The sequence below is a fragment of the Salmo trutta genome, chromosome 22 (genome assembly GCF_901001165.1).
Source record: "Salmo trutta chromosome 22, fSalTru1.1, whole genome shotgun sequence".
Lineage (NCBI taxonomy): Eukaryota > Metazoa > Chordata > Actinopteri > Salmoniformes > Salmonidae > Salmo > Salmo trutta.
Genome location: NC_042978.1, coordinates 9,307,313 through 9,326,958, shown reverse-complemented (window position 1 = coordinate 9,326,958; position 19,646 = coordinate 9,307,313). Strand labels below are relative to the sequence as shown.

Below are 19,646 nucleotides of genomic sequence, written 5' to 3'. Positions count from 1 at the left end.
AATTGCTGAGGTGTAGTCACTTTCAAGGACACAAGCTCAAGTACACAGTACAAATATGATACAAAATATTAAATATGATGTATTTCCTATTCAACAAACCTATGAATACAGTGCATTAGGAAATTATTCAGACCCCTTGACTTTTTCCACATTTTGTTACGTTACAGCCTTATTCTAAAATGTATTAAATAGTTTTTTCCCCTCATCAACCTACACACAATACCTCATAATGACAAAGCAAAAACAGGTTTTTAGAACCTTTTGCAAATTTATTAAAAATAACTGTCAGGACACACAAGCACATGGACACTATCAACACCATCAGTGAAACAAATCTATCATTATGGTTAGCTGGGACCATCTAGTTAATTTTAAAGTCCAAAAAGGGATGTAACAATTCCAGATGATCCTTTTTTTAAAGCAATCCCTGATAGAAAGTGAACAAGTGCACATTTCAGAGAGTATAGTGACATAACTCCATGTGAATCCCTGTGATTTAAGGCGATGGTGTGTATAAAACCTAAGCACCATAGTACTTAACTATAACAAAATAAAATATAATCTTTTCAAAATGTGTATATATATAATCAATGAATGCATCGAATTGCTGAGCGATTGCAGTGAAAATAATCAGGAGGTAAAAGCAAAAGTAAAGTTTTATTAGTCACCTCAATGTCACTCTTAACCTTATTCTACCACAGGCCAGCACCCCCGGCTATAACAGTCGAAAGGAAGACTTCTGCTGTCTCATTATATTAGCCTGCATTAATTACATGCTACAATATTGATGCATCCTCAATAACAAATCAATGAAATAAAAGTTGGACCACTGATTAAAGATAAATTAAAAAAAATACAATGACCCTAATTAAATTATGTATGATATGCACATGATTAAATAAAATAAATATGACTATTACGTTCACCTGGGCCATGTTCCGTTGAGCACAATGTAGCAAAATGTTTTGCAACAAAATAATTGAGCATTTTTTTATGGAACAAGTTCAGGTACTACCAACATTTTTTACTCGTACTGTTAAAAAAAAAATAAAGATCCTGTCTTGTGCCAATTGAACACACACCTAGCTAAGTATTTTCTTTGAAAACCCAATTCTAAATATCTGAAATACCTGTTAAGATGCCTCGCTTTCAAATAACTATTGCATAAAAATAACATACAACAAAAAAAATTGTATTTTAAAAGAGTAGAAAGGTGTCATACACATTATTTCTACTTTGCCAGTCATTTCAGGAATTTAATTGCATTCCTACGGAGACATTCTTTGTCCAATTCAACAGAACGTAAGTAAACAGAAATTGACCCGGAGTTGTAACTTCAGATCAAAACAAATACCTCAAAGTGCTATTGATAGCAAATCATATTATTATTTTCTTACAATCCGTCTTTTATTAGTCTGTACCACTACTGCAAATGTTAAAATCAATAATACTGTAAATGTAAAGAAAATTACATATGACTCCTAAAAACATTCTGATTATTTAAATCATACAATAGCAATGAGTAGGTTACTTTTGTACCATTTACAAATGTTTGGAAGTAGAAACCCTGACATTTGGACTCACTGACATTGAAATGGCCTCATTGCTTTTGAGAGGAGTTACTCAAGACAAAATAAATATGCATTTATTTTCTATGATTTGTACCTCGCATATGGGAAATTGCCTGGATGCCCTTTCACTACTATCAAAATGATTTGAATTGTTAAAAAAAAGGCAAAATGTTAAGAGTAACTTTAAATAAATAAATGTGACAAGCCATGTAAACTAAGATGCGTTTTTGAGTAAAGACAATGCTCATGGTGTGTGCCTGCCTATTGCTTTCTATTTGGTATTATTGTGTAAGGAAACGGAAACGCCTGTATCTCAAATCATATCATACATCCTTCAATAGGATGCCTATTGGCAAGGTACTTCAAAACTTTTTTGACTCTGAAGTCATTCAGAGCAACAGAAAATAATTATTTGCAACCACATTACATCCTTATCGCAATAAAATATATTAACAATACATCTTGATACTAGCAAAATATACATTCAACAACGTTCTTTCTCAACATAATTCAACTTTTGTATAAGATACAAATAAAAGAAAAGAAAATAACTGAATAAGAGTCCAGTAACACAGGCAGGACTGTTATACACACACCTTCAAGGTACAAATCTGAAATGTCTGTCTGCTGTGGCCAGACAAAATGCAAACAAACAATCTATGCTCAAAAACACACGCACACAAACTTCAACCTCAGAAAAACCCATCCCCCTCACTCCCACCAGGTCAGCAAAACAACAAAAAATCACTATAGATCTTTGACCTCTGACCTCGCATTAGACAGAAGCCAGTGAATGAAACCACCCTGATTCTGCAAAATAGAGGGATTTATTTAGACTGTTCCGTCATGATGTTGACGGAACATGAAAGCGTAGCCTCTCTGAGGTCTGCGGTTGGGGTAGATGGGTGGACCCTTCTCATGTGGAGGATGGGGCCATGTGTCCGTGAACACGGAAGCGGTACACGCACGTGTACTTTAGGTGACCCCAGTTACTCAGAACGCGCAGCTCCACATAGCGATAGATGGCCCTGGTAGGGTTCTGAGAGAGAGAGAGAGAGGGAGAGAACAGGAAGGATAAAGAGTTAGCATGAGAAACTCAACTGAGTGTGGCAGATTTCAGCTATAGCAAGCCCCAAAAGTTAAACCTAGCTAGCCAAACCCTGACTAAGTTTGAATGACGCGACTCACGGGCAGTTGGAAGGTTTGCATTGGCTCTCCATGCTGGTCATAAGTGAAGGTTCCCAGGAAGGTGCCGTCTTCTGTCTCGGTGGACATACCCTGCACAGAGAGAGAAATAGACGAGCGAGATCTTTTAAAGGGAGAAACCAGTCCTTAGCGTACTGCTCCAGACATCTCGGTGGGAAATGTCCAACAGAAGATTCTACATGGGGGGGGGGGGGTCACGGTATCACAGTTAGGTCAGGTGTTAGAGGTCACTCACGTAGACAGAGAAGGCCTTGGGGGCGCTGTTGATGCGTCCGGTGGGGGCGGAGGATACAGGCAGGTGTTCCAGGGTGACGTGGGTGATGCGAGCGGGATGAGACAGGGCGATGACTAAGGTGCCCTGCGCACCGTGGAACGCCCAACACTTCCCAGCCTGCACAGGCTGGCCCTGAGGGGCGGGACAGGTGAGGTTCACGTTTAGATAGATTGTAAAATGCAAAAAAGAACGGAGACAGAGAGAAAAGGAGAGTGGAGATTCCTACTGACACGGTGGCAACAAACAACAAAGAAAGAATATAAAAAGAGCTAGAAAGGAGGTACCTGGATAACGGTGCGGGGGCTCTCGGAGGGGTACCAGAGAGGTATACCCAGGAAGGTCACACATGCCGAGCGGGTGCGGTACGTCTCGGAACACCGCGTGCTCACAACGCTGGCACCTTGGGACTCTAAGGCAAAGTCCGGCATCCTGTCGGCCAACGGAGGACTGCAGTCCTTCACAATCTCTTTCACGATCCGTGGCTCATTCTGGGGCACATTCTCATGCAGCCATTTGGCCATGGCCTCTTTGAGCTCGGTGGTCAGGTGTGCGTTGGCTTTGGTGGGGCTGGGCTCTGGGGGAGGCTGGTTCTGGACAGAGTAGACCTGTTGCTGCAGCTACACAACAGACACCAAATCCATTACGTTAGGAAGGCTCATCATTCACGTTGTCTGAGTCCAAAAATGGCACCCATTCCCTATAAGTGCAGTGCTTTTGACCAGGGCACTATGTAGGGAATAGAGTGCCATTTTGGACTTCAATAGGGTGCCATTCATATTTCAGTTATTCAGCACACATACATGGCTCTGGATAAGTTCAGTGCTACAAATTTGACCGGGTTTGTGTACCTGTTTGTGGGTGTGTACATTACCGTGGCTGTCTGGTCCTCCAGGGCAGCGACTCTCGCCCTGACGTGTGTGTGTTGCTCCTTGAGGTCGTCTACCTGACTGGAGAAGCCGGCTGTCTGCTGGCTCAAACGACGTTTCCAATCCAAAGGATCCACACTACAATAGAATAGAATCAATTAAAATAAACTCAGCAAAAAAAGAAACATCCTCTCACTGTCAACTGCGTTTATTTTCAGCAAATTTAACATGTAAATATTTCTACGAACATAACAAGATTCAACAACTGAGACATAAACTGAACAAGTTACACAGACATGTGACTAACATAAACTGAATAATGTGTCCCTGAACAAAGGAGGGGTCAAAATCAAAAGTAACAGTCAGTATCTGGTGTGGCCACCAGCTGCATCAAGTACTGCAGTGCATCAGATTTGCCAGTTCTTAGCTGTGAGATGTTACCCCACTCTTCCACCAAGGCACCTTCAAGTTCCCGGACATTTCTGGAGGGAATGGCCCTAGCCCTCACCCGCCGATCCAACAGGTCCCAGACGTGCTCAATGGGATTGAGATCCGGGCTCTTCGCTGGCCATGGCAGAGCACTGACATTCCTGTCTTGCAGGAAATCACGCACAGAACAAGCAGTATGGCTGGTGGCATTGTCATGCTGGAGGGTCATGTCAGGATGAGCCTGCAGGAAGGGTACCACATGAGGAAGGAGGATGTCTTCCCTGTAACGCACAGCGTTGAGATTGCCTGCAATGACAACAAGCTCAGTCCGATGATGCTGTGATACACCGTCCCAGACCATGATGGACCCTCCACCTCCAAATCGATCCCGCTCCAGAGTACAGGCCTCGGTGTAACGCTCATTCCTTCTATGATAAACACGAATCCGACCATCACCCCTGGTGAGACAAAACCGCGACTCGTCAGTGAAGAGCACTTTTTGCCAGTCCTGTCTGGTCCAGCGACGGTGGGTTTGTACCCCTAAGGGGACGTTGTTTGCCGGTCATGTCTGGTGAGGACCTGCCTTACAACAGGCCTACAAGCCCAGCCTTTCTCAGCCTATTGCGGACAGTCTGAGCACTGATGGAGGGATTGTGCATTCCTGGTGTAACTCGGGCAGTTGTTGTTGCCATCCTGTACCTGTCCCGCAGGTGTGATGTTCGATGTACCGATCCTGTACAGGTGTTGTTACACGTGTCTTGCCACTGCAAGGACGAAGAGCTGTCCGTCCTGTCTCCCTGTAGCGCTGTCTTAGGCGTCTCACAGTAAGGACATTGCAATTTATTGCCCTGGCCACATCTGCAGTCCTCATGCCTCCTTGCAGCATGCCAAAGGCACGTTCAGGCAGATGAGCAGGGACCCTGGGCATCTTTCTTTTGATGTTTTTCAGAGTCAGTAGAAAGGCCTCTTTAGTGTCCTAAGTTTTCATAACTGTGATCTTAATTGCGTACCGTCTGTAAGCTGTTAGTGTCTTAACGACCATTCCATAGATGTATGTTCATTAATTGTTTATGGTTCATTGCACAAGCATGGGAAACAGTGTTTAAACCCTTTACAATGACAATCTGTGAAGTTATTTGGATTTTTACGAATTATCTTTGAAAGACATGGTCCTGAAAAGGGGACGTTTCTTTTTTTTGCTGAGTTTACAATATAACTTTGTCTATTTAGTGAGAAACAGATGTTTTATCCTCCCCCCCAAATCTAACAGTTTTATTTATTTTACAAGGTAAGTTGACCGAGAACACCACTTCCAACACCACTTCCAGCAGCATCTGGTCTCCCATCCAGGGACTGACCAGGACCAACCCTACTTAGCTTCAGAAGCAAGCCAGCAGTGGGATGCAGGGTGGTATGCTGCTGGCTAGTTTGGGATGTTAGATTGTCTTATACTTTTCCTATTAACCAATGTCTTAAATCCTTTCAAATCTGCCTAGGGAGCATGGGTAAGGAGCTAGGGGTAGTTTCTGAATGGGGCTGGCTCCCGAGTGGTGGAGCAATCTAAGGCACTGCATCTCAGTGCTAAAGGCATCACTACAGTCCCTGGTTCGATCCCGGGATATATCACAACCGGCTGTGATCGGGAGTCCCACAGGGTGGTGTACAATTGGCCCACGACGTCATTGTAAAATAAGAATTTGTTCTTAATTGACTTGCCTAGTTAAATATACGTTAAATAACTAAATAAAACACTCACCTGTCCACTCTCACTCTCACATTCCTAATGTCTGTCCTCACATCTGTCAAGTCTGTCTGTAGTCTCTCTACCATCTGTTGGGATAGACAAGCACAAAGACCACATCTCAACCCTGTACGTAAATATACAACACTGCTATAGTATAAAACCCTGGAAATGAAACAAGTGCTGAGCGATTAACCAACATTTAATTTTTTTCAGTTATTAAACAACTAATTGACCGACATCGGTTCAAGTACTTGAATTCCATTTAGTTCGGGGTTTTTTTGTGAGCCCAACGCACCATTTCTCTAGAGAGAAATCAAATCATTCACAAAATAAATCAAGTCAAGAACCATGTGGGACGCTGGACTGAATGAAGGGAGTTGTTTTGTAAACTGAGCCATGAAATCTTATTCGATTTTGTACACAGAACCACATGTTTAAAAAGTTAGCCAAAATATGTACAAGCGATGCATTCATGGATGTTGTTTCTCAGTATGTGTGTCGTTATGTGCATTGCTGTGCACGCTATGTCTGTCTGCAACCTTTCGGTTACTGGCCCAATGCTCTAACCACTAGGCTACTTGCCGATTACAGGAACTCTCCGCAACTATATTCAACGTGCGGGACAAAATTGAGGCTATGATTAAGAATATGGAGCTCTTCTCTGTCTGCATTAACAAGGACAACACACAGGTCTTTTCATCATTGTATGATTTTTTTGGGTGAAAATGAACTCAAGCTTACGGACAATGTCAAATGTGATATAGCGAAGCACCTGAGTGAGTTGGGTGCGCAATTATGCAGGTACTTTCCCGAAACGAACGACACAAACAACTGGATTCGTTATCCCTTTCATGCCCTGCCTCCAGTCCACCTACCGATATCTGAACAAGAGAGCCTCATCGAAATTGCAACAAGCGGTTCTGTGAAAATGTTATTTAATCAGAAGCCACTGCCAGATTTCTGGATTGGGCTGCACTCAGAGTATCCTGCCTTGGCAAATCGCGCTGTTAAGACACTGATGCCCTTTGCAACCACGTATCTATGTGAGAGTGGATTGTCTGACCTCACTAGCATGAAAACTAAATACAGGCACAGACTGTGTGTAGAAAATGATAAGACTGAGACTCTCTTCAATGCAACCCAACACTGCAGAGCTATGTGCATCCTTTCAAGCACACCCTTCTCATTAACCTGTAGTGAGTTATTCAATTTTTTTTATGAACAAATAAAGTTTTATATGTAAGATGGCTAAATAAAGAGCAAAATGATTGATTATTATAATATTATGAGCCGGGTTGTGACAAAAACTCACACTCATTCTTATGTTTAATAAATGTATTGTATAGTGTGTGTGTGTGGCAGGTTTACAATGATGGCAACAAAAAAAAAATATTTGAGAGTGCGCTGACCCTGGTGCTAGAGAGGGTGCGCAGCTGGAGGTTGAATGTTTGAAGGAGTACGGGAGTATAAAAAGTTTGGGAACCACCGCTGTAGAGTACTCACCTCGGTACCAAATTTCTGCTGGTGGTCTTTCTTCTTAAGTGTTTCTATTTCTGTCTGCGGGAGAAACAAGCACAAGTCAGTTCAGCAAAAATGAATACACCCAAATGAACTATAGTTTGTATTCTCTCTCTGTCTCTCTTACCAGGATGGTGTTCATCTTGGCTTCCAAAGCAGAATTAAATACCGACGCTCCATCCTGCAGAAGGAGTTGACAAACTTTATTGTACAATCCAGGAGTAGGTTACATATGCAGAGCGTCAATGCAGCATCCTTTCAAATCAAGAGAAAGATGATAGAGAGATGATTGGCGGGTATGTGGTCCTATCGGATCCTACCATAGCCTTGGGAGGCAGACTGAAGACAGGGGGTGGAGTCGGGGTGATGACTGGTTGGTGCAGGGTCATAGTCGGAGTCACGGTGGACCATACTAAGGGGGCAAGGTGCCAGCAGCCTAGCAGAGAGAGACAGAATAGACCTGAATACGCCAAGCGGCACAGTACTGTACAGGTTACACAGACAACATTTAGATGTGTGAACATTATTGTGTCTACATTATTGCTCGTACAGTATGTGTTGTACTTCTGTTAGTGCCATTTTATACGTTCCCTCAGTGAATTAAATCGCCAGTAAGTACTATGGTTAGGGATGTCATGTGTGGACAATTTACTGCTAGCACCAATAAAGTAAAAGTGCAAGTGTATACAGCTTGCTGTTGGTTCTTTTCATGGCAGTTCTATATAACTATAGACTGTATGATTATGGGGTGTGATGCCACTCACCAAAAGTCAAGAGGAGGAGGAGGAAGGCAATTAGAATGGCCTTCCCCACACCGGCAGGGACAAACAGAGGGGCTACAGGAGGAGACAGAGTTAAAGCTGATGCTAAAAAACAAGCTACAATCATTGAGACAAGCTAATGCTAACAAACAGGACGACAAGCATAGAAACAAGCTAATGCTAACAAACAAGCTTCAAGCATATAGACAAGCTAACGCTATGCTAATGCTAACAAACAAGCACACACACACACACACACACACACACATTACTCACTCCAGCTGGCGCTGGCGCTTTTCCTGTTGGCGCCAGAGCTCTGGCTGGCACTAGCCCTATGTCCGTATAAAGAGGTGTATCCAGAGTATCCTTTGAAACGTCTTGCCTCTGAAGAGGAGTAACCAGAGCTGTCCACGGCGCTGCTCTGGCTCTGGGCCTGGTTAAGGCTGGTCTGGCAGGAGGGGAAGCCCTTGGGGCTAGGAGCCAGATTCAGGCTGGGGGCTGGTGCTGGAGCCACACTGGGAGGCTCCAGGAAGGTCTTCCTCCTCTGAACCAAACTTGAGACCACTGAGGGGCAAGGGTTGCGGGGAGAAAGAGAGAGAGTCAGATGGTCAGTTTTGAATAGCCATAATAGATAACTATAACCATAGACCCAAAAGGCTTGCCAGCTAGCTAACTAACAACAACAAAAAGCAGCTACCCTAGCTATGTAACTACAATTCAAAGCTAACCTACCTAGCTAGCTCACTGCAATACAACGCATACAGTACTGAGTATACAGTAGACGGTGAAAGGAACTGAGGGAGTGTCATTGGGAGAGTGGATGCAGAAAGTGGGGTGAACCGTACCAATGTAGTCCTCAGCATTAATGGGTGGCTCCATCGTGCTAGCTGTGCTAGCCACGCTGTTGGCCCGGCTGGAGGTACGAGAGGAGGCCACTTTATGACCCCCTCTCTTCCTCTTGGTAAAGAGCCTGAGAGAGAGAGAGGGAGAGAAGAGAGAAAGAGAGGAGAGAGAAGAGGGAGAGTTTGACATGTTGTTAAAGCAACTATTAGGCCTACTGTATAAGGCTATACTGTACACCATGGAAGACACACACACACCTCACTGGGCTCTCCCTGTAGGAAACTGAGGAGGATTCGTCATCCTCGGAGGATTGGTTGTAGTATCCCCCTAAAACCAGCCTCATACTCCGTCGCGACATGTCTGACAGAGAGAGAAACAGAAGTGTCAATGCCACATATAGGCTACTGTGTGACAAGCCGATTTAATTGGAGGAATCACTCACACACATATTAATAATAACACACTTTGTAACATTCACTTTGTTTATAGGTCTTCTCGCTAGGACTGTATTTACAGTAACGGTCAAATAAAAGTTGTTAACACAGAGTTAAAAAAAAATTGCTCTCTGGCAGATGCTCTCCTGTATAATCTCTAATCCAGTTACTCCCTAGCACCTCACACACGCTCTGGGCATGGTACAACGGGTGGGAGTGTGTGTTACAGTGTGGTACAGTGTGCAATAAAAAGGTTTCTCAGTAGATCTTGTGTAGGACGGAATACAACACAGGTAGCATTGGTATAGTCATGTGAAAAGGCTTGAGCCACCAAATCCATTTTACTCAGACAGCATGCCAGGCTGTGTGGGAATGAACTTCAACTTCCAAACAGGGCTAACACTGATTAGAATTAGCAGACAAGTACTGCGGAGAAGGTCAAATACGGGGAAAGGCACGTGCGGAGTGAGATGACGTGCGTTTGTACGTTCACAGAGACAGGAAGCCAGAGCGTGTATCTGTGTGAGTGATATGCACATTCAGAGGTCAGAGTTGACAGCGAAAAGGAAGCTGACTCACACTAATCACCAGGTTTAACAACTACAGTAACAAGTTTAGGTTGCTTAGGTCGCTAGTAGGCCGGACAGTGTGTGTTAGTTTCCATGGTTACTGACAGACCAAGTGGGACAGAGCCAGGGTGTGCATTCAGTTCATTAAAGTTCAAAACGTTTTACTAGCCTACATTGTGTGACAGTTTGTACTGAAGGACATGTTTCCCCAAAACAGAGCACCCTGTTCTTCAACAATCCTTGTGGTAGCCAGGTATGGCGTGATCAATATGGATGACCATTTGAAATAGCAAAAAAAAACTTATTGTGAAGTCCCTTTGTAATTCCCAGCCCTATTACCTTCCTCTGGGTATGCAATAACCTGTATCTTCACTGAGAGCGGAACATATTGTACTGTAATGCTCTCAAATCTCCTCTATTCCACTGAAAAGGACACTGATACTAAAGACACGAACAAACACGTGAATGTGCTGCCATAACTTGAAGCTGATCCTAATAAGTTCATTGAATGATGTTCCTCCTAGGTGACCTACAGCGGAGAGAGTGAGGGTTTGAAAGTGAGGTTGCTCTGTGTTCAGGGTGGGGTAGAACGGGGAAGCCATTGACGGCATAGATAGGATGACTACTGGCATAAAGCCGGGTACAAGAGACCACCACACGCATACAGACATAGAACGACACACATACTGAGAAACAACATCCATGAACGCATCGCTTGTACATATTTTGGCTAACTTTTTAGATATGTGGTTCTGTGTACAACATCGAATAAGATTTCATGGCTCAGTTTACAAAACAATGCTTATATCGGCTATAGCAGCTTGCGAGATGGTTATTACCGTCACAAGTCCTCTTGACAAGTGGAAACATTTACAGTCGTTCCTAGCTTCGTTCCAACCAGCAACATAGCTAGCTTGATAACCAGCTAACGTTAGTTAGCTACATTTGATCAACTAACTACTGCTGGACCTTATCAGACGCTGTCTGTCCGGACATAAACAAACGCATCATCAACAAAAGAGGGGGGGGGGGAAGTCCTTCATCTGCTTGCTAACTAGTAAGTTTACAGCACATCATGAGTTCACAGCATAGCTAGTGTAGTACAAATTAAAAGTGCATAAACAAAGTTGGTGTAAACAAACGGAGATATGTGTCCTGACTTACCCCGTTGTTTTGGGGCGCCTTCGTGGGCAAGGCATAGGCAGCGAGCTGTCAAACCACTTCCAATTTGAAAGATAACTTGGCCAGTTGCAACCGTGCAGCCCAATACATTTCCAACCACTAACCAATCGGCAGAACGGGGGGGTAATAATGAGCCAACCACTTTGTTTTTTGCTCTTCGTAACACTTTTACAAACAAATACAATCCGATGCGGTATTTACTAGTACAAAGCAAACGGATCGTGACACATCAACAGTTACGACATGGACAGCTACATGAAGGTTGCTGTTCTGACAGCTTGGAAGAGGAGGAGTCGGCTTCTCACCGTTCCAACAGAAAACAGGACAATGTGCGCCACCCTGTGGCAATATCGTGTCAGCTACAGTTTTCCCGAATTTCTCTTGATCGATTAATCATCGTGGCAATTTTCCCATTGAATCTTGCAAGTTAAAATGAATTGATCAAAAGTGTGAGACATGCCCATGTAAAATCAGGGACATCACATTTAGAAAATATTACCGTAATCTTGTACAATCTCCTCAGTCAAGCAGATACCTGGCTTGGGTTGCTGCACCAACAATATCCATACTTCACTTGATATTGTGTTGTGTTACATGTATGTTATGTTGCGTTTTTAATTTTATTGACGCATTTCAGTGTGACGTTTGAAGTCATAATCGGTTGATTATGACGTCGGGCGTTTGTCCACAGGTCTAGGCAGAAATACACACAATGAAGAGTTTGTGAATTTATTTTAAAATTATAATACCGTATACCACAAACTTGCAGCAGTGTCTGTGTATTAACAGATTTAAGAGTTCAGTAGGCCTACCCTTTATGAAAAACGAATACTTTTTGGGGGAATAGGCCTTTTGGAGAAAGTGAAAAACATGAGAGGACAGTCCTTTCTCCAAATGTGATTGTCAGACATAGCCTTGACTAGCTCATTTTCAAAATACCCAGTATTCCTACAGCAGACCTATTGAGGATGTAACATGTGGAAGGGACTAGGCTACTTCGTTAGGATGTATGCAGTGTTCATGTGCTAGTCGGAACTACTCTGAAATGTAAACTCTGCTGTATGTGTGGGGCCGGATTAATGCAGGGGCTTACAGGGACTTAGGCAGCAAAACAAATATATAAAAATAAGATGTTATGTTAAAAATATACACACACACATACATTATATATGCACCATATATATATATATATATATATAACAATTGGGAAAAATTGAAGGGGTCTGAATACATTCCGAATGCACTGTGTGTGTGTGTGTGTGTGTATATATATATATATATATATGCACTGTGTATACACTGTATATACACTGTATATACACACACAGTGCATTCGGAATGTATTCAGACCCCTTCAATTTTTCCCCATTTTGTTACGTTACAGCCTTATTTTAAAATTGATTAAATAGTTTTTTCCCCCCTCATCAATCTACACACAATACTCCATAATGACAAAGCAAAAAACTGAAATATCACATTTACATAAGTATTCAGACCCTTTATTATACAAAGTATTCAGCCTACTTTGTTGAAGCACATTTGGCAGCGATTACAGCCTCGAGTCTTCTTGGACATGATGCTACAAGCTTGGCACACCTGTATTTGGGGTGTTTCCCCCATTATTCCCTGCTGATCCTCTTAAGCTCTGTCATGTTGGATGGGGAGTGTCTCTGCAAAGCTATTTCCTGGCCCCTCCAGAGATGTTCAAGTCCGGGCTCTGGCTGGGCCACTCAAGGACATTCAGAGACTTGTTCCCGAAGCCACTCACGTCTTGTCTTGGCTGTGGGCTTAGGGTCATTGTCCTGTTGGAATGGGAACCTTGGCCCAAGTCTTGGAGCTGGTTTTCGTCAAGGACCTCTCTTACTTTACTCCGTTCATCTTTCCCTCGATCCTGACTATTCACCCAGTCCCTGCAACTGAAAAACATCCCCACAGCATGATGCTGCCACCACCATGCTTCACCATAGGGATGGTGCCAGGTTTCCTCCAGAAATGATGTTTGGCATTCAGGCCAAAGAGTTCCATCTCCACAGAGGAACTCTAGAGCTCTGTCAGAGTGACCATCAGGTTCTTGGTCACCTCCCTGACCAAGGCCCTTCTCCCCCGATTGCTCAGCTTGGCCGTACGGCCAGCTCTAGAAAGAGTCTTGGTGGTTCCAAACTTCTTCCATTTAAGAATGATGGAGGCCATTGTGTTCTTCAATGCTACACACATTTTTTGGTACCCTTCCCCAGATCTGTGCGTCGATACAATCCTGTCTCGGAGCTCTACGGTCAATTCCTTCGACCTCATGGCTTGGTTTTTGCTCTGACATGCACTGTCAACTGTGGGACCTTATATAGACAGGTGTGTGCCTTTCCAAATCATGTCCAATCAATTGAATTTACCACAGGTGGACTCCAATCAAGTAGAAACATCTCAAGGATGATCCATGGAAACAGGATGCACCTGAGCTCAATTTTGAGTCTCATAGCAAAGGGTCTGAATACTTATCTAAATAAGGTATTTCTGTTTTATTTTTTATATATTTTCCTTCTCCCAGTTTTCACTTCGTCATTATAGGGTATTGTGTGTAGATTGATGAGGATTTTATTTGTATTTTGTTTTACATTTAATCAATTTTCGAATATGCTGTAAAGTAACAAAATGTGGATAAAGGGAAGGGGTCTGAATACTTTCCGAAATGCACTGTATATATATATATATATATATATATATATATATATATATATATATATATATATATATATATATATATATTTCTGCAACCGCCAACCACAGGAGGATTCAGGAGCCCGCTCTCAATGATTGTAGACAGCCTGCTGCCGCTCTGCTAATCGTCAGATGGGGAGGAGAGGAGGTAGGGGGCTCATATCGGAACTGGGGGGCCCTTCCTTGATTGGGTAACTGATTAATATATATATATATACACACTACTGTTCAAAAGTTTGGGGTCACTTAGAACTTTCCTTGTTTTTGAAAGAAAAGCTATTTTTTTGTCCATTAAAATAACATCAAATTGATCAGAAATACTGTGTAGACGTTGTTAATGTTGTAAATGACTATTGTAGCTGGAAATGGCAGATTTTGAATGGAGTATCTACATAGGCGTACAGAGGCCCATTATCAGCAACCATCACTCCTGTGTTCCAATGCCATGTTGTGTTAGCTAATCCAAGTTTATCATTTTAAAAGGCAAATTTATCATTAGAAAACTCTTTTGCAATTATGTTAGCACAGCTGAAAACTGTTGTTCTGATTAAGAAGCAATAAAACTGGCCTTGTTTAGACTAGTTGAGTATCTGGAGCATCAGCATTTGTGGGTTCGATTACGGGGTAAAATGGCCAGAAACAAAGAACATTCTTCTGAAACTCGTCAGTCTGTTCTTGTTCTCAGAAATGAAGGCTATTCCATGTGAGAAATTGCCAAGAAACCGAATATCTCGTACAACGCTATATACTACCCCCTTCACAGAACAGCGCAAACTGGCTCTAACCAGAATAGAAAGAGGAGTGGGAGGCCCCGGTTTACAACTGAGCAAGAGGACAAGTACATTTGTCACGACGTCCACCGAAGGTGGCTCCTCTCCCTGTTCGGGCGGTGCTCGCCGGCCTACTAGCTGCCACCGATCCCATTTTCCTTTTAATTTAGTTCTGTCTGGTTTTACAAACCTGTGTCTTGTTTTATTGATTTCGGTGGGTTTATATTTCACACCCCTTACATGTAGGCAACATGTAAGGGGTGTGTGCCTGCACCACAGGCTTTGTTTGTTGTTTGTACGGTATGTGTTTACCGTGAACATTTTGCTTGTGGCATAACGGAGTTCAGGTTTCTCCCCTGTATGCGTCGTTGTGTTTTTTGGATCTGCCAAAATAAACAGTGGATTTTCCTGGAACCCTTCTGCTCTCCTGCTCCTGATTCCACACACCCCCCTCCATAGAGAGGCTCTGTTACAACATTAGAGTGTCTAGTTTGAGAAACAGACACCTCACATGTTCTCAACTGGCATCTTCATTAAATAGTACTCGCAAAACACCAGTCTCAACGTCAACAGTGAAGAGGCGACTCCGGGAGGCTGGCCTTCTAGGCAGAGTTGCAAAGAAAAAGCCATATCTCAGACTGGCCAATAAAAAGAAAAGATTAAGATGGGCAAAAGAACACAGACACTGGACAGAGACACTCTGCCTAGAAGGCCAGCATCCCGGAGTTGCCTCTTCACTGTTGACGTTGAGACTAGTATTTTGCGGGCCTCCCACTCCTTTTTCTATTCTGGTTAGAGTCATTGGAACACAGGAGTGATGGTTGCTGATAATGGGCCTCTGTACGCCTATGTAGATATTCCATTAAAAATCAGCCGTTTCCAGCTACAATAGTCATTTACAACATTAACAATGTCTACACTGTATTTCTGATCAATTTGATGTTATTTTAATGGACAAAATTTTTTAATTTCTTTCAAAAACAAGGACATTTATAAGTGACCCCAAACATTTGAATGGCAGTATATATACCGCTCAAAAAAATAAAGGGAACACTTAAACAACACAATGTAACTTCAAGTCAATCACACTTCTGTGAAATCAAACTGTCCACTTAGGAAGCAACACTGATTGACAATAAATTTCACATGCTGTTGTGCAAATGGAATAGACAACAGGTGGAAATTATAGGCAATTAGCAAGACACCCCCAATAAAGGAGTGGTTCTGCAGGTGGGGACCACAGACCACTTCTCAGTTCCTATGCTTCCTGGCTGATGTTTTGGTCACTTTTGAATGCTGGCGGTGCTTTCACTCTAGTGGTAGCATGAGACGGAGTCTACAACCCACACAAGTGGCTCAGGTAGTGCAGCTCATCCAGGATGGCACATCAATGCGAGCTGTGGCAAGAAGGTTTGCTGTGTCTGTCAGCATAGTGTCCAGAGCATGGAGGCGCTACCAGGAGACAGGCCAGTACATCAGGAGACGTGGAGGAGGCCGTAGGAGGGCAACAACCCAGCAGCAGGACCGCTACCTCCGCCTTTGTGCAAGGAGGAGCAGAAGAAGCACTGCCAGAGCCCTGCAAAATGACCTCCAGCAGGCCACAAATGTGCATGTGTCTGCTCAAACGGTCAGAAACAGACTCCATGAGGGTGGTATGAGGGCCCGACGTCCACAGGTGGGGGTTGTGCTTACAGCCCAACACCGTGCAGGGCGTTTGGCATTTGCCAGAGAACACCAAGATTGGTAAATTCGCCACTGGCGCCCTGTGCTCTTCACAGATGAAAGCAGGTTCACACTGAGCATGTGACAGACGTGACAGAGTCTGGAGACGCCGTGGAGAAAGTTCTGCTGCCTGCAACATCCTCCAGCATGACCGGTTTGGCGGTGGGTCAGTCATGGTGTGGGGTGGCATTTCTTTGGGGGGCTGCACAGCCCTCCATGTGCTCGCCAGAGGTAGCCTGACTGCCATTAGGTACCGAGATGAGATCCTCAGACCCCTTGTGAGACCATATGCTGGTGCGGTTGGCCCTGGGTTCCTCCTAATGCAAGACAATGCTAGACCTCATGTGGCTGGAGTGTGTCAGCAGTTCCTGCAAGAGGAAGGCATTGATGCTATGGACTGGCCCGCCCGTTCCCCAGACCTGAATCCAATTGAGCACATCTGGGAGGTCATGTCTTGCTCCATCCACCAATGCCACGTTGCACCACAGACTGTCCAGGAGTTGGCGGATGCTTTAGTCCAGGTCTGGGAGGAGATCCCTCAGGAGACCATCCGCCACCTCATCAGGAGCATGCCCAGGCATTGTAGGGAGGTCATACAGGCACGTGGAGGCCACACACACTACTGAGCCTCATTTTGGCTTGTTTTAAGGACATTACATCAAAGTTTCGATCAACCTGTAGTGTGGTTTTCCACTTTAATTTTGAGTGTGACTCCAAATCCAGACCTCCATGGGTTGATAAATTGGATTTCCATTGATTATTTTTGTGTGATTTTGTTGTCAGCACATTCAACTATGTAAACAAAAAAGTATTTTAATAAGATTATTTATTTCATATATATACTGCTCAAAAAAATAAAGGGAACACTTAAACAACACATCCTAGATCTGAATGAAATAAATAATCTTATTAAAATACTTTTTTCTTTACATAGTTGAATGTGCTGACAACAAAATCACACAAAAATAATCAATGGAAATCCAATTTATCAACCCATGGAGGTCTGGATTTGGAGTCACACTCAAAATTAAAGTGGAAAACCACACTACAGGCTGATCCAACTTTGATGTAATGTCCTTAAAACAAGTCAAAATGAGGCTCAGTAGTGTGTGTGGCCTCCACGTGCCTGTATGACCTCCCTACAACGCCTGGGCATGCTCCTGATGAGGTGGCGGATGGTCTCCTGAAGGATCTCCTCCCAGACCTGGACTAAAGCATCCGCCAACTCCTGGACAGTCTGTGGTGCAACGTGGCGTTGGTGGATGGAGCGAGACATGATGTCCCAGATGTGCTCAATTGGATTCAGGTCTGGGGAACGGGCGGGCCAGTCCATAGCATCAATGCCTTCCTCTTGCAGGAACTGCTGACACACTCCAGGCACATGAGGTCTAGCATTGTCTTGCATTAGGAGGAACCCAGGGCCAACCGCACCAGCATATGGTCTCACAACGGGTCTGAGGAGCTCATCTCGGTACCTAATGGCAGTCAGGCTACCTCTGGCGAGCACATGGAGGGCTGTGCGGCCCCCCAAAGAAATGCCACCCCACACCATGACTGACCCACCGCCAAACCGGTCATGCTGGAGGATGTTGCAGACAGCAGAACGCTCTCCATGGCGTCTCCAGACTCTGTCACGTCTGTCACGTGCTCAGTGTGAACCTGCTTTCATCTGTGAAGAGCACAGGGCGCCAGTGGCGAATTTGCCAATCTTGGTGTTCTCTGGCAAATGCCAAACGTCCTGCATGGTGTTGGGTTGTAAGCACAACCCCCACCTGTGGACGCCGGGCCCTCATAGAGTCTGTTTCTGACCGTTTGAGCAGACACATGCACATTTGTGGCCTGCTGGAGGTCATTTTGCAGGGCTCTGGCAGTGCTTCTCCTGCTCCTCCTTGCACAAAGGCGGAGGTAGCGGTCCTGCTGCTGGGTTGTTGCCCTCCTACGGCCTCCTCCACGTCTCCTGATGTACTGGCCTGTCTCCTGGTAGCGCCTCCATGCTCTGGACACTACGCTGACAGACACAGCAAACCTTCTTGCCACAGCTCGCATTGATGTGCCATCCTGGATGAGCTGCACTACCTGAGCCACTTGTGTGGGTTGTAGACTCCGTCTCATGCTACCACTAGAGTGAAAGCACCGCCAGCATTCAAAAGTGACCAAAACATCAGCCAGGAAGCATAGGAACTGAGAAGTGGTCTGTGGTCCCCACCTGCAGAACCACTCCTTTATTGGGGGTGTCTTGCTAATTGCCTATAATTTCCACCTGTTGTCTATTTCATTTGCACAACAGCATGTGAAATTTATTGTCAATCAGTGTTGCTTCCTAAGTGGACAGTCTGATTTCACAGAAGTGTGATTGACTTGGAATTACATTGTGTTGTTTAAGTGTTCCCTTTATTTTTTTGAGCAGTGTATATACATACACACATATAGATATATATACTTCCGACTTCAACTATATATATATACTATATACACTGTATATATATAGTTGAAGTCGGAAGCTTACATAAACCTTAGCCAAATACATTTAAACTCAGTTTTTCACAATTCCTGAAATGTAATCCTAGTAAAAATTCCCTGTCTTAGGTCAGGTAGGATCACGTGTCTCCTTCCTGAGCGGTATGACGGCTGCTTGGTCCCATGGTGTTTATACTTGCGTACTATTGTTTGTACAGATGATTGTGGTACCTTCAGGCGTTTGGAAATTGCTCCCAAGGATGAACCAGACTTGTGGAGGTCTACATTTTTTTTCTGAGGTCTTTGCTGATTTCTTTTGATTTCCCCATGATGTCAAACAAAGAAGCACTGAGTTTGAAGGTAGGCCTTGAAATACATCCACAGGTACACCTCCATTGACTCAAATTATGACAATTACCCTATCAGAAGCTTCTAAAGCCATGACATCATTTTCTGGAATTTTCCAAGCTGGTTAAATGCACAGTCAATTTAGTGTATGTAAACGTCTGACCCACTGGAATTGTGATACAGTGAATTATAAGTGAAATAATCTGTTTGTAAACAATTGTTGGAAAAATTACTTGTGTC

The 19,646-nt window shown here is 43.8% G+C and overlaps 1 protein-coding gene across 2 annotated transcripts; it reads right to left on the bottom strand.

Annotated features, from left to right (window-relative positions):
• Positions 1–248: 248 nt before the first annotated feature.
• On the bottom strand, positions 249–11,679 carry LOC115158027 (SUN domain-containing protein 2). Of its 2 annotated transcripts, none has more exons than XM_029706484.1 (14): positions 11,380–11,679; positions 9,470–9,572; positions 9,215–9,339; positions 8,646–8,933; positions 8,373–8,444; positions 7,929–8,044; positions 7,736–7,789; positions 7,594–7,647; positions 6,103–6,176; positions 3,923–4,055; positions 3,336–3,668; positions 3,013–3,183; positions 2,760–2,849; positions 249–2,610 (listed from the first exon to the last, which is right to left on the bottom strand). In XM_029706484.1, the coding sequence occupies exons 2-14, from the start codon at positions 9,568–9,570 to the stop codon at positions 2,488–2,490; spliced, it is 1,734 nt and encodes a 577-aa protein (XP_029562344.1). In that variant the 5' UTR covers positions 9,571–9,572; positions 11,380–11,679; the 3' UTR covers positions 249–2,487. The 2 variants fall into 2 exon arrangements, with proteins under 2 accessions (XP_029562344.1, XP_029562343.1); XM_029706483.1 differs by lacking the exon at positions 11,380–11,679 and adding an exon at positions 11,055–11,207.
• Between the last annotated feature and the right edge of the window lie 7,967 nt (positions 11,680–19,646).